A 15,929-nucleotide genomic window follows, 5' to 3' on the forward strand; every position below is an offset into this window, starting at 1 on the left:
AGGGAAAACCAGGCTAACTGTGTGTGCCTTAAGTGTCTCAATGAGAAAACCTGGCTAACTTTGTGTGGGTTAAGTGTCTTATTGAGAAAACCAGGCTGACTTTCTGTGCATTAAGTGTCTCAAAGGGAAAACCAGGCTAACTGTGTGTGCCTTAAGTGTCTCAATGAGAAAACCTGGCTAACTTTGTGTGTGTTAATTGTCTCAAAGGGAAAACCAGGCTAACTTTGTGTGTGTTAAGAGTCTTAATGAGAAAACCAGGCTAACACTTTATCCACACGTTTTCAGCTCTGGGTTCCAACAACACTTTACCTACACATTCTTAACTAAGTTTTCCCCAAGACAATTTACACACATAATTCTACCCAGGTTTTCCCATGCCATGCATCACATATACAGGTAAGCTGCACTCTGTGAAAACTGGGCTCATTCATGTGTGTTAAGTGTCATCCCAGTTTAGCCTATGCAGCCAGCAAAGGCTTATCGTGGGGCGGGGGGGGGGGGGAAACACTTTTTCATCTGAACCGGATTTTTTATATGATACTGCTGACTGTTCAAGCTAATTGGGTTTTCAAGCACATGCGTTTAGCCTCCCATATTAAACTAACCTCGCCTCTAGTAGCCTGGGATCCAGAGGCGGGTACATACACTGCACGACGTCGTCCACGCGGGGATTGATCCTCTTAGCGATCGTGATGATGTCAGTGAGCATCTCCTGCGTGTAGATCTTCTCGGCAGACCCCATCGTCATGCCAACCAGCCGCTCGGTCAGCAGGTGACATGTCTTCAGGATTGCGATACAGTGGGGGATGAGACCACTGAAAAGGAGGACTTCACATCAGCTTTGTTAACACTTTACCGCTAAGAAACGCTCTTTAACGTGTTATAGTCCCTTAGAAAATTGAATCAAATTTAAACCTTTTTTAATAGATTCAAGTTTTAAAGTCTTCATTTCAAACCCTAAATGGCAAATGGCATAAAATCATAACAGACTGCAAGTTACTCTGGTTCTTGTTGTATGCTGGTTGCAGAAAGCCATTTTCTCTTTGCATCTGATTGGGAAAGGGTTAAAATTTCAGTGGATATCATAATCAAAGGTGGAGCATAAACTATTAATGCATCGTAATCAAGGATTTAGGTGACTTATAATATTTAAAGAAAATATATTTACCGAAACAAATAAAGTATTGTTGCACAACTGATTTACTTGTAAAACATCGGATAAACACAGAATAGCGGCCTGAGGACAGCACCCTTGACTTTCAGTGTACTTGTTTAAGATTCTTGTGTAAATGGATGTTACTTTTAAAAAGTAAATGGACGTTACTTTTCACAAGTTTTCGTTCAAATTGTGGAAAGTTAGGTTATTTCACTCCAATGTCACTTCTTAAAAATCAGGTCTTAACATACAGTGTCGTGCCTTATAAGCCTGCACAGGCTAATTTAAACAACACTTCCCACATGCATTAACCCCTGTGTTCCCAGAGTGCGGCTGCATACCTAACATCATCCACCTGATCAGCTGTTCAAGCCGAGGGTCAGAGATCTCATCATCATACAGCTCCACATCACAGAACACAAGGCTAAAACATGCCTGACATCATCCACCTGATCAGCTGTTCAAGCCGAGGGTCAGAGATCTCCACATCATACAGCTCCACATCACAGAACACAGGGCTTAAACATACCTGACATCATCCACCTGATCAGCTGTTCAAGCCGAGGGTCAGAGATCTCATCATCATACAGCTCAACATCACAGAACACAGGGCTTAAACATACCTGACATCATCCACCTGATCAGCTGTTCAAGCCGAGGGTCAGAGATCTCCACATCATACAGCTCCACATCACAGAACACAGGGCTTAAACATACCTGATATCATCCACCTGATCAGCTGTTCAAGCCGAGGGTCAGAGATCTCCACATCATACAGCTCCACATCACAGAACACAGGGCTTAAACATACCTGACATCATCCACCTGATCAGCTGTTCAAGCCGAGGGTCAGAGATCTCATCATCATACAGCTCAACATCACAGAACACAGGGCTTAAACATACCTGACATCATCCACCTGATCAGCTGTTCAAGCCAAGGGTCAGATGTCTCCACATCATACAGCTCAACATCACAGAACACAGGGCTTAATGCACATGCAGTCTGCACAACATCACAGAACACAGGGCTTAATGCCCATGCAGTCTGCACAACATCACAGAACACAGGGCTTAATGCCCATGCAGTCTGCACAACATCACAGAACACAGGGCTTAATGCCCATGCAGTCTGCACAACATCACAGAACACAGGGCTTAATACCCATGCAGTCTGCACAGGCAAATCTGAGACTCTTTCCGCTTTGATAGAAATTTTCGTTTTAAGACAGTTTTTTCCAAAAGATCAAGACTAAAGAAAGTGTTGTCCCTGATTAGCCTGTGCAGACTGCACAGGCTTATATGGGACAACAATGTACGCACATACCTGACATCATCCACCCAGTGTGTATCCCTGATCAGCTGTTCAAGGCGAGGGTTCGAGATCTCCACATCACCGAGCTCAACGTCTCCTTCACTCATGGACTTCAGGTCACTATCTATCAGCTGTACATCCGGTCTGAAAGTGTAGCTGGTAATGTTACTACTATTACATGTAGACACTGGTCGTTTGGAGAAAAACGCTGTGATAAAAAAGTTATTAAAGGGAAGACAGGTTAGCATGTGGTAGATTGTGTTCTTGGACTGGTAGACAAAGCTCATAGCTATATTTGGAATAAATTTGAAGAAGATGAACAATGTTAACAAACTTTGTTTTATTGATTTACACATTTTTTTATTTTGTCAAAATGTGAAAAAGTCCTTTTTATTTGTTTTTACAAAAGCAAGCAACAGGCTTTTTAAAAAAGTGAAACTTGAGGGAATCACTTTTGTTAGATGCCATTAGAACAAAAAAAAAGGTTTATTGGACAATAAGAATGTGACTTGGATCAACAATGTGGATTGCAGAATGCATTGGAATAAAAAAAATATTGACCCAAGTCTTCAAACAGCCACTTATCAGACAGAAGAACAGTTTATGATTTTTGATTTCCTGTTTAAAAGTAACCTGACACATATTGATGTAAATGCTATGATAAATACACTTAATTATGTTGCACAAAGGATATTGATAGCCTTTTTTCATTATTTATTTAAAAGTGTATCAAAAATACTTTTTGTTCTTCGTCTATACAAAGTTCAGCAAGTAATTTGTTAGTATTTACAGAACCACTAAAATGACCATATAATTACAGTTTGTAAACCAGTTTGGGATAATCAGCAGTTCCGATTAATTTGTATTTAATTTTCCATAATTCACCAATAAAAACAAAATGATAAGTGTCTAAGGTATATATAAGGTAAAGGAATAAATAAAGAAAGTTTTGGCAAAAAAAGCTTTTGTATTATGCTTACAGGGGGAATAAATGCAGCAAAAAGTTATGCGGAACAGATTGAATGAGTTATGTTTTGAAATGTGCTTATGGATATAGAAGGCTTTATTATTTTCAAATAAACTTTTCGCTGAATTGAAAACAAATGCCATGACAATGTTTTGAAATACTAATATTGTAAGTTTAATGATTTTTAATAATTTTCCGAAGGTTGGCTATTTTTAACAAAAAACTGCATATTCCATCTGGCCTAACCTGTTATCATACAAAATAAGTTTTACCCTTTATTTTTACATCTTCTCACATTGACACTAAATCCCGAAAAAAATTAATGTGGTCAAAATGCCGGGTTATTCTAAACTGGTTGACTGACTGTTCTTGAACCCAAAACAGTAAAGTAAAGTGATTGACGACTTAAAATTTAATACGAGAACAAGAAACTAAATATCACCATGCACAAGATTTTTTTGCTATACATGTAATGTAATTGGCCTGGCTCTGTGAAAAGTGGGTTTCATGCATGTGTGTAAAGTGTTGCCCTAGATTAGCCTGTGCAGTTTTCAGAGGCTAATAGGGACAACACTTTCTGCTTTTATGATATTTTTGTTTAAAATCCAGTTTAGGCACAAAGTGTTGTCCCTGATTAGCCTGTGCGGACTGCACAAGCTAATCTGGGATGACACTTTAAGCACATGATTTTAACCCCTTTTTCACTGAGCACGGCTAAATTTTATTGTAGCTGTACATTCAATAAACTGAATAATGTCGTGATGTTTTAACACTTTATTGGTTGAAATTTATTGTAATAAAAAGCCTGATTTATGATATTTATATCTGCTTTTAACACATAAAGCAACGCTTTCGGTGGTGAAATATGCATAAATTAAAAACCTTAATACATGTGTATAATCCCCTTCACAGTGCATATTTCTGCAGTAGCATTTCAAAATAGGCCGATCTAAAACATTATGTGTGGTGAGTGTTAATCAGTTCAACTTTGTTTAAAGAGTTTGATGTTAAATTTGCTTTACTACTTAGACCACTAAGTCTTGTCTAGTTACTTTTTAAATTAACTAGACCGGACCAAGTATAAACAAGACCAATTCTATGAATGATATTTCAACTGATATAAATGCTACAAATTTATAATTTTTCTTATATTTTACCTAAAGTATCATCCACCATAGATACAGAGAAACCAATTTAGATTAATTTAAAGAACCTTAAATTTTCCAAAACGGCATGGCGCACATATAAACTTCTTCATGATGAAAAATGCCTCAGAAAATGTTAATAATTAGCCACAAGATGTGTTCTCATGTCTGCTGTCAGTTAAACAATACCAATTCATTTTTTTTCTAAGTATTACCATTACTGGATTTACATATTGCCCTAGCTAAGGCATTCATAGAGTTGGATTTAACCCCCCCCCCCTTTTAAAAATGCAATCATGAAAAACAAGCCTTATTGTGGACAGGGTTGTTATGCATTATACATGACTATACTTTACCTTGTCATAAATCATGATTTATATCTCTGTCTAGAGAATAAAAGAAACACTCCGGAGAATGAGAAGATCTCTGTTATACTTTGCACGTTTCTAAAGGAATATTCTTTGCTTAAATTTCAACATTGTCATCTTAGTGTAAACCCTTTCCCACTCAGAAGCAAAGTGAAAATGGCTATGTGCAAACAGCATAAAACCAGAACAACTTGCAAGTTACTGGCAGTCTGTGCAGGTTTTATGCTGTTTGCTGCTCATCAGTATCTAAGGTTTGGAAATGAAGCCTTTTAAATTTTAATGTAGTAAGAAAAGTCTTAAATTAAATGCAACTTTCTAAGCGACTACAAATGCTTCAAAATACATATTTAAATGGAAAGGTTTTTTCATGAATACATGGTTACATGTAGAGCCGATATGGAGAAACAAAGCTGCCGAGGCTGAAAACTGGAAAAACTTTTTCCTCTCTAGGCATTTCACTTATTCCTTTACCACTTAGATACGTTTTTTATCATTTCCAAACCTTAGATACTGATGAGCAGCAGCCATAATTCTTTCCTGTATGATTACCTGAACATGCAGGATAATCAAATGTGAAAGTTCAAACAGTTACAGAAGAGTAGAGTACAGAAAGTGTTGGGGGAGGGGGGAACCGACCTATATACAGACAGAAGGACAAGTGCATTTTTAATTCTTGAGGGAACATAAAAAATGTTAAAACAATCCACTAATAAGGACAAATTGAGCCTTGCTCTGGGAAAACTGGGCTTAATCAATGTGCACAAAGTGTTGTCCAAGATAAGTCTGAGCAGTTTGCACAGGCTAATCATGCACAACACCTCCTGCCTTAACTGTATTTTAATTTAAAAAGAGAATTCCTATAAACAGAAAATTCAATCAATGAGTAAAGTGCCGTCCCTGATTAGCCTGTGCACACTGCAGCATCTAATCTAGGACGACACTTTACGTACATTAACTAAGCCCAGTTTTCCTAGAACGAGGCTCAAAAGATGATAATACCTGGTGTCCCTCATTTGCTGTCCCAGCAGATCTGTCCTCCTGCAGAACTTGTGTCTGCAGACCAGAATGAGGCCTACCAGGGAGGCCAAGAACACTGTTGCTAGAATACCTATCGCTACGGCTACCACAGTCTCCATCGCTGCCATTGGGTTGCTATGGAAACCAGTCAGGTTAAATCTTTGTGGTGACTTAAGATGAACTTTTTTGTTCAATAATGAATTATAAAATTATATTTTAGGTGTCTTTCAATACACTTAAGGTGTCTTTCAATACACTTTTGTTCCATAACAAAACACTAGTGATTTTCTTTTCAATCGGTCAAATGTTCTTGAAAAGCATTCTTTTAATAACTAATCATTTATAAACAGTCTTTATAAAAAAGTATTAAATTTGCAATTTGTTGAATTTATTTTGTCACAGTCACAGCCACGGAGTGTTTTCTTTTTGCCACAGAAGAACAATAGACTTTCTTGTCCCTGAAATCAAAATATACATTTTTTGATATTTTTTTTTGTCTCTAAAACATGACTAATACACCTGCTACGTTTAAGGACAAATAACTTTAGAACATGTGGATCTCTGAGGTTGGGAAAACATACACTTCATTTTAAGTTTCAATCTCTTTATAAAATGATTCGCTCCACAAACTATATGCTGACTGACAGACAAAGAAACTGACCGACAGAGTGACACCAACATACCCTCTCCAAAACTTTGTTTGCTGTGGTTAAAATGATTAGAATAACAAGAGCCGCACTCTGTGATAAGGGGGTTTAATGCATGAGCGTAAAGTGTCGCCCCAGGTTAGCCATTGAAGTCCGCACAGGCTTATCATGGACGACACTTTCCCACTTTTATTGTATTTTTAGTTTAAAGAAAGACCGTTCTTGACGAAAAATTATGTTTAGGCAGAAAATGTTGTCCCTGATTAGCCTGTGCAGACTGCTAATCTGGGATTACACTTTATGCATTAAACCCCCTTTGTACAGAGGGCAGCCCCAATCAATAACATCATACCCCAAATAACTTGTAATGCCTTCAGACAATGAAGTACACTTCAACACCGTTATTTCGAACACCGATAATCCGAAGTCACCGTTATTTCGAAGTATTTTTCCGGTCCCGATTTAGGTTCTTCTTTGTTTAATGTAAAATTTCATTGTTAATCCGAACTTTGTTAAACCGAAAAAATTCGTTAATTTGAAGTGATTCTGTCGGTCCCAACACTATAATTCGCACCTAATCATCAATCTTTAATCCGAAGTCAAAGCTGCAAAACGCTGAGCATAATTTCACACCTTTGTCGTCTGGGCGTGGTGCGTCAAAAGCTGATAATTACACCTCTGTCGTCTGCGCGTATCGTGTTAATTTTATAATGTCGTCAAAAGCCGATAATTACTATTTATGTAGTTTGCATTCTTTAGTAACAAATAAACGTGTCACGTTAGGTCTGACTAAATGTTGTCCAAGGAAATTCATCTTATATAAACTCTACCTTCTGCGAGTAAAACACGGACGGAGTGAGTTCTTCCATGTCCTTGACAAATAGGAGAAATATGTTACACGCGTCCAGTTTAGTGCTGTTCAGAGAGACATCGCGTCTTATTTACAAAAAATGTTAATCCTTTTCCGAAAAAGGATTCATCTGTATTTACGTCATGTATGACAATTTGTGCTATTCGTTATATTTTATATGGTCTGGTACTTTGTGCTATTTGTTATATTTTATATGTTCTGATAATTAGTGCATATTCATTATATTTAATATGTTCTGTACTTAGAGAAAACATAAAAAGAAGAACAAGAATCTTCTTATTCCCTCGTTTGTTACAAGTAGAAATCTATTGCAATCTGACAAAAAAAGTAAACATTTATTAATAGTAGCGTGTACCCGAACCATGCGAATTCCACAACGTTTTATTATTACAGAATCAAAGAAGTCGTCTGTAAAATGTTTATTTCGAATTATCGTTAATCCGAAGTTTTTTTAACGGTCCCGACGACTTCGAAATAACGGTGTTGAAGTGTAGTTCACTTCTAAATCCTAAGGTAAAACAGTTACACACTGAAAACATGGTTTCAAAATTAATCTGTTTAACAAAATCAAACAAGCAGAGAGCCTTAAATCCAGTTGACAAATATTTGAGTCTTTCATGAAAAATACGAAATCAAATAAAATATTAAAACCCTAGATTAAATTTCAATAAAACAAACATTTTATAAGAGATCCACTGTTTGGTCATACATTGAAAACGGCTCAAAATTGATTAACGACTGATTCTACATTATAGAATTGAACCACATTCTAGGGAAACTGGGCTTAATACGTGAACATAAAGTGTTGTCCAAGATTAGCCTGCCCAGGACACTTCATGCAGATGCATTTAGCCCAGTATTCACGGAACAAGCCTCAATTTTCAAATGAATATGTGATCAACACAAGTTTATACAGCAGCACATTCAAGAAATTATGTTCAACATTATGGTATTGCTGGGTAAATCAACGCGCATTTTGAATTTCAGCATGTTGATATAAATAACATGATTACAGCATAAGATCAACTAATTATGATTGCATTATGTTGATAAACTTAACATGATTGCATTATGTTGATATACTAAACATGACTGCAGAATGTTGGTAAACTAAACATGAAAACAGCATGTTAATTAACTAAACATGATTACAGCAAGTTGATAAACTAAACATGATTACAGCATGTTGATAAACTAAACATGATTGCAGCATGTTGATAAACTAAACATGACTGCAGCATGTTGGTAAACAGAACATGATTACATCATGTTGATAAACTAAATGATTGCAGCATGTTGATAAACTAAATGATTGCAGCATGTTGATAAACTAAACATGATTGCAGCATGTTGATAAACTAAACATGATTACAGCATGTTGATACACTAAACATGATTGCAGCATGTTGATAAACTAAACATGATTGCAGCATGTTGTTAAATGGGACATAATTGCAGCATGCTAATCAACTTAACTTGATTGCATAACTTTGATAACTTTCGTAGCACTTAAATTCCAGGGGATCAAATTTTGTTCTCCATCAAAATAAAAACTGTTTTGCAATTCCAATAAGTCATCACAAGTCACTAAACAATTACAATTCATGAATATTCGCATTCCTAATCTGTATAATTAACTCATTTTGATTCAATTGAATCGTTATCTTCATACGGATTAAGCCTGTTACAATATGATTACTTGACTATTGACTACAATGTTGATATGCGAACAAGTTAATAACAAATGAGTCCATTACATTAATGAGTAGCAATAGTTATTCTTTTCTATACCATCACCACCATTTTCTTGAGCATTGAACAAAAACTGCATTTTTATGTTTATTCCATGTTGGGACTTAATATTGTAATCAGCAAAATTGGCACTTCAAAACATTCACGGAACTATCAATCCCGTGAACTCAAAAATAGCATGCACTTATACGCATTCACCAATATTTGCACCACATATAACTCAATTTACAATGTCAAATTTACGAATGCACCTGTCACAATAAAAATCACAAGGTGCATCACAAACATAAAAGATTGCTCCTAATCATTTATAATCCACAACTATCAGCCTTTAATCTCCTTTGCACAATTGCGATGTACACTGCTTTACTGGATATCAGGGCTAATGCAATTGTACAAAGTTTACATCTATCTATTCCAAGGTAAGTTTTGTTCTATCATCACTGCAGTTTTTTTCCAAACATAATTATTTTTACCACAACTTGGCTTTCAAGTAAATACATCCTTATTTTTGAAGTATTGTTCATTCTATCATTATTTTCAAGGCAAGGATTGCTTCAACATCCTTATTTTAACTGCAAGGTTTGCTAAAACATCATTATTTTCAAGGCTAAGTTCCCTCTAACATCCTTATTTGCACTGCCATGTTCATTCTAACATCATTATTTTAAAGACAAGGCTCGCTTTAATGTGCTTATTTTTACTTCAAAGTTCATTCTAATATAATTTTTTTCAAGGCAAATCTCGCTATAACATCCTTCTTATATCCATACAAAAAATATCGCCATTTCTATAAAAAGTAACACCAATCAGACCATTATCAGTAATCCTTCAGTCAAATCAATCTTAATGCCTGAACACTGAAAAAAACTACCTTTATCTTGAAATGATGATTTAAAGACAATGATTTTTAAGAAGCTTTGTACCTTTATCAATGAGTATTCAATGTGCTCAAATTTGTCATAGTAAACACTACCCCAGTGTGACCTGATTGGTCTGGGATGCTATCATTGTTATGGCTATCTCCCCAGTTCAATTATAGCTAATGTAAACAACGATAACCTACAAACAATAGTATCCAACTATCCAAAACTCAGCCACCACAACAAACTGGATGCACAGATGCGGTTGCAAAATATTCCCGGCCAAAAAAGGTGACTTCTCAACTGCATGTGACACTAAGAGCCAAAGAGAAATAGGCATTCAATTAATAATAGGCTTTACAATAAAACAGGCATTACTGGTACATGTACATGCATTTAGTTGTATTTATTAATCTGTGCATTTCACTGAGTTCACAAAACAATTATTGATGCATTTGAGCTGAGTTCACAAAACAATTATTGATGCATTTGAGCTGGTTTCTGGAAAAAACTGATCTTAATTCATGTGCATAAAAGTATGGCCCTTAGTTAGAATTTGAAGTCTGCACATGCTAATCAGGGACGACACTTTCTGCCCAGATTGGATTTTTGTTAAGAGAAGTCTGATTAAACGAAAAGCTCCATATAAGAAGAAAGTATCGTCCCTGATTATCCTGGACTATACTCACTTATATTGGATGATAGTTTACGCATATGCCATAAGCCAGTTTATTTCACAAAGAAAGCTCAAGGCTTGAATGTGGTCCACAAGGCAGATACAGACAATGTCAACATGAGTTACAACACTTTAATGAAAGTGAAATCTGAGACCTTGACCTTGGGCCAAGGGACCTTGTTCTGGCATCTTAGACTATGTCATATTATGCTCATAATTGGTGGTAAATTATTGTAAAAATACATCTACAAAGTACAAAGTAAGGCTTATAAATGCAAAAATATAGTTGATGGTTGTTTTTTTACCTTTACTTGTAACCTTGACCTTGGACCTGATTTTTGATTACTTCATTGTGTCTGACCATAATTATCTCTTTTTTAATCAAGCCAAGCTGGACAAGGTTATGCTCCAGACAAGGTTAAGACCAACCATTCACTGTGACCTTGACCTTTATCCAATGAACATGGAAATTTAATGGACAAATTGTGTCATCATGGAAAATAATTGTCTTAAGTTAAATCCAAACACATTCGGGCATTAAAAAAAGAATGCAGAATAAAATCTGTATGGACCCAAAGACACCAAATAATATTTTGGTCAATACATTTTTTTACTGTTTAAACTTAATTATGTATATGTATGTTTCTAGATACTCAACTTAAAGTATTAAAAGAGAACATCTTTAATAGTTTAATGCCATACTTTTGACAAGTTAAGGGCAACTTAATCTGTACAGAATTATTGTTTTTGCAACCTTTTCTTTCCTGCTCACATTATGTGCAGTTAGCATTATAGTCAGCTGTTTCAATTAACCACATTTTGCAAAATGCAAGATTTTGATAATCAAAAGTACAAATGTTGATGGGAAAAGAGCATTGCAGACCGAATTAATTAATAGACTTTTGAGAGGAAAGTTGGAATTGCCTTAACCATACAGACAAACTCATACACTATACAATACATAATTATTCCCTTTTTATACCAACCAATCAAATTTTGTTGATTATACCATGTGATCATCCAATAATCTACTGTATTGCATATTAGATCGTCAGAGCTTAAACCAAATTTTCCAATAAGATCCTAGGCAACTCTGAATATATTTTCATGATTTATCGATAAAATCTATAAGACGTTGAAACAAGACATATTGCAGATCGCACAGGCTAATCAGGGACTAAACTTTCCTTTTTTATGGAATTTTCTGTTTAAAGCAGGATTTTTCCTAACAAATATCCAGGCTAGGCGGAGCGTGTCGTAAACAAAGTAATCACTCTGTAACCTGCATTTTTTTCGACAATAAAGATTTTGATAAAATAAACCTTGGCATAAAAAGAAGACAAATTACCAAAAATGGCCCTTTCTTTGATCCCTAAACCAACAGCCTCTTACTACAGTGAACATGTTCCCTACAATAGGTACCCCTCTCTTGCTGGTACCAACATGGGCAATTTAAAACTGTGAGGGTTTTCAATCAATTTCATCAATTTTGGTTTCTGTTTTCCTTTTCAACAGCAGTATCTGATGGAAGTTACAGCAGCTATTTATGGTCTCTGAACCTAAATGCAGCCATCAAACATGTCAGGTAAATTGGCCAATGGTGGAGATGAAATTAGCAAATCATTGTGTTACATATGGCCGAGTTTTGCTGCTTTATAATAATGCAGGAAAGTAAATTTCCAAAGTGATGGAAAAGATTCAGAAGGAAGCCATTGTTTCTCAAATAGTCATAATTATCATATGTAATTGTTTCACACTCACCCTTCTATGCATTATAACAAGGGAGTCCACTCTAATACATTTTATGCCTTTAAAATAACTAGAGATTTGTCACAGACGTGACGTATACCCCCACATGATGCATTGACACAGACTATTTTGCATGCTGTCTTCACAAAACAAGAGAATCTAATGTATGGCGATTTTTAAGAAATATTATGCCATTATCATTTATGGCCATTTTTGACCTTTGAACTCAAAGTGTGACCTTGACCTTGGAGATATCGACGTAATTCTATTGTGCGACACAACATCCAATGATGGTGAACAAATGATTTTAAAATCTCACAATGAATTACATAGTTATGGCCCAGACTTGCTCATTTATGGCCATTTTTTACCTTTGAACTCAGTGTGACCTTGACCTTGGAGATATCGACGTAATTCTTTCGCGCGACACATCGCTCAATGATGATGAACAAATGTGCCAAATGATTTGAAAATCCCACAATGAACGACATAGTTATGGCTCGGACAAACTCATTTATGGCCATTTTTGACCTTTGAACTCAAAGTGTGACCTTGACCTTGGAGATATCCACGTAATTATTTCGCGCAACACACTGTCCAATTATGGTGAACAACTGTGCCAAATGATTTTAAAATCTCACAATGAACGACATAATTATGGCCCAGACAAGCTCATTGTTGGCCATTTTTGACCTTTGAACTCAAAGTGTGACCTTGACCTTGGAGATATCGACGTAATTCTTTTGCAAGACACACCGTCCAATGATGGTGAACAAATGTGCCAAATGATTTTAAAATTTCACAATGAACGACATAGTCATTGCCCGGACAAGCTCATGTATGGCCATTTTTGACCTTTGAACTCAGAGTGTGACCTTGACCTTGGAGATATCGACATAATTCTTTCGCGCGTCACACCGTCCAATTATGGTGAACAAATGTGCCAAATGATTTTAAAATCTCACAATAAATGACAAAGTTATGGCCCGGACAAGCTCATTTATGGCCATTTTGACCTTTGAACTCAAATTGTGACCTTGACCTTTGAGATATCGACGTGATTCTTTCGCGCAATACACGGTCAAATGATGGTGAACAAATGTGCCAAATGATTTTAAAATCTCACAATAAACAACAAAGTTATTGCCCAGACAAGATTCCGGGACAGACCGACAGACAGACCGACAAAGTGACTCCTATATAGCCCCCATTACCAATGGTAATGGGGGTATAAAAATGCATTTTACATCATTTTCTTATATATCACGTAAGTACGTGTTTTTGTTGTTGGTATTTTGGTGTTCATTGGGAATCGTTCATTCCTTATGTATAAGAGAAAGAAATCACTAATAAAACAGATACAATTTAGCATAAATTTCAGATGTTGAATAACTCTTGACTACATTTTTGTTAAAATAAAATGATTTGAAATAAAGAAAGAACTTGACATTGTGTTTACAAATTAACATTAGAAGGTTAACTGCCAAAACTTCAAGGTATTGAATGATAAAACTTACAGATGAACAATAATAATGTTGATGACGATAATAATAATAATAATACTGGTAGTAAAATAGTAATTATTATAATAATGATTATAACAAAAAAGAAGTGATCGATGTAAAACTATTTTGCTGTCTGTATTCTATAGATAATCAAACTGAGAATTGTGTGTCAGTATAACATAAGAGTCATTGTCAATGTGAATGACAGCAACCTTCGAACACATAAACAATGTCACATATCACATATGTAATGGATCGGCAGGTAATCAGTTTGCACTTGATAGCTTCCATGTAGAAATACCCGCAATCATAAACTACTCAAAGGCTTGATTGTATTGCTTCAATTTGAAATCTACCTACAAATTGTAAAATCATTTGGATAAAAAATTTGACATTTTAAATTTGTTAAACACATCTTTTACAACAGTCAAAATAACAATAATGAAGTTAAACCATCAGTACACAATATCAAGCTGGTTAAAACAACACATTGTGTACAAAGTGTTGTTTTTTTTCAACTGATAATGGTAAGAATTTACAAAATTAAAGAAATTGACCACTGACCACCTGTCTATCAAAATAAGAGATCAACCAATCAGTTATCTCTTAGTGCCACCACATGGTGGCACAAACAAAGAGTGCTGGAGTAACCAAAATGGAATTTATGTCTCAAAATTTAGTAGCCGGAGCAATCAAATTAAACGGTGAATGGAAAACCACTTTTTGGGCTAATTTTATATATTTGGGCTCTATTTTTTGCCATACTTCAAATAGCAACAAGATGTGTTTGAGAAACACTATGCCCCCCAGCAGGCCAAATATGAAGTTGCTATGTAGTGTTTATTAAATGAGCAATTTTTACCCATATATTTGACCTTTGACCTTGAAGGATGACCTTGACCTTTCACCATTAAAATGTGCAGCTCCATGAGGTCCACATGCATTCCAAATATGAAGTTGCTATGTTCAATATTGCAAAAGTTATGGCAAATGTTTGACATGCTATGTACAATAGTTAAAAAGGTATAGGCATTTTTAAATATATGACCTTGAAGGATGACCTTGACATATCACCGATTAATATGTTCAGCTGTATGAGTAACACATGCATGTAAAATATAAAGTATCTGTATAAAGTGGTACTGACATTTTGGCATAGTTAACATGAAAATTGACATTTGTAAATGACCTTTGACCTTTCATGATGACCTTGACCTGAACATTGTACAAATTAAAATGGGCAGGTCCATATGCATTTGAGAAGTCATTACTAAGTTATAGTGTATAGTAAATGAGCCATTTTGACCCATATATTTGACCTTTGACCTTCAAGGATGACCTTGACCATTCATGACTCAAAATGTGCAGTTCCATGAGATACACATGCATGCCAAATATGAAGTTTCTATGTTCAATATTGCAAAAGATATGGCATGTTAAAGTTAAGTGATTGTGACCTTTGACCTTGAAGGATGACCTATGACCTTGAAGGATGACCTTGACCTTTCACCGCTCAAAATGTGCAGCTCCATGAGATGCACATGCATGCCAAATATGAAGTTGCTATCTTCAATATTGCAAAAGTTATGGCAAATGTTTAAGTTTGACGCAAACCAACAAACAAACCAACAGACAGGGCAAAAACAATATGTTCCCCAGTATATACTGGGAGCCATAAAAAGTATCTTTTTTCCTAAATCTAGTCCTAAAATACCCAATTGAAGGATGGAATTTCCGACGTTTGGAAAATGAGCTGTTAAGTGTACAAGTAAATTTGTTTTATAGTTGTAATATCCATTTTATTGATATGTCTGTTATTACCATTTTCTGTTTTATCTAAGTCTTATCAATAATTATTTCAATGTTACAAATCAAACGGTAATACAATTTCCCAATTTC

General features: G+C 35.5%; 3 protein-coding genes across 12 annotated transcripts in view; 1 reads left to right on the top strand and 2 right to left on the bottom strand.

Moving 5' to 3' along the window:
- The window catches only part of LOC127855319 (sterol regulatory element-binding protein cleavage-activating protein-like), a 252,067-nt gene that overhangs the window by 126,129 nt on the left and 110,009 nt on the right, over positions 1-15,929 (bottom strand). The window contains exon 27 of one of the 2 annotated variants that reach the window (XR_008037480.1): positions 14,892-14,925. The exons of the other annotated variant lie outside the window; for it this stretch is intronic. The gene's annotated coding sequence lies outside the window, so the exon portion shown is untranslated. Of the gene's footprint in view, positions 1-14,891; positions 14,926-15,929 lie in introns of those variants that run through there. 2 annotated transcript variants of the gene reach the window in all.
- The window catches only part of LOC127855326 (transmembrane protein 98-like), a 39,733-nt gene that overhangs the window by 7,405 nt on the left and 16,399 nt on the right, over positions 1-15,929 (bottom strand). For 3 of the 8 annotated variants that reach the window (XM_052390816.1, XM_052390812.1, XM_052390811.1), the window contains exons 2-4: positions 5,950-6,425; positions 2,483-2,614; positions 606-815 (exon numbers count right to left, since the gene is read on the bottom strand). In XM_052390816.1, the coding sequence (XP_052246776.1) occupies positions 606-815; positions 2,483-2,614; positions 5,950-6,095 (488 nt within the window). In that variant the 5' untranslated portion in view covers positions 6,096-6,425. Of the gene's footprint in view, positions 1-605; positions 816-2,482; positions 2,615-5,949; positions 6,426-9,242; positions 9,466-9,488; positions 9,511-9,713; positions 10,026-10,111; positions 10,253-15,929 lie in introns of those variants that run through there. The other 5 variants (XM_052390810.1, XM_052390809.1, XM_052390808.1 and 2 more) reach the window with 5 other exon arrangements.
- Positions 9,591-15,929, top strand: part of LOC127855321 (uncharacterized) — a 54,991-nt gene continuing 48,652 nt past the window's right edge. For both annotated transcript variants that reach the window (XM_052390793.1, XM_052390794.1), the window contains exon 1: positions 9,591-9,659. In XM_052390793.1, coding sequence (XP_052246753.1) covers positions 9,623-9,659 — 37 coding nt within the window. In that variant the 5' untranslated portion in view covers positions 9,591-9,622. The remainder of the gene's footprint in view (positions 9,660-15,929) is intronic.

This window comes from Dreissena polymorpha, chromosome 13 (assembly GCF_020536995.1).
Source record: "Dreissena polymorpha isolate Duluth1 chromosome 13, UMN_Dpol_1.0, whole genome shotgun sequence".
Classification (NCBI taxonomy): Eukaryota; Metazoa; Mollusca; class Bivalvia; order Myida; family Dreissenidae; genus Dreissena; species Dreissena polymorpha.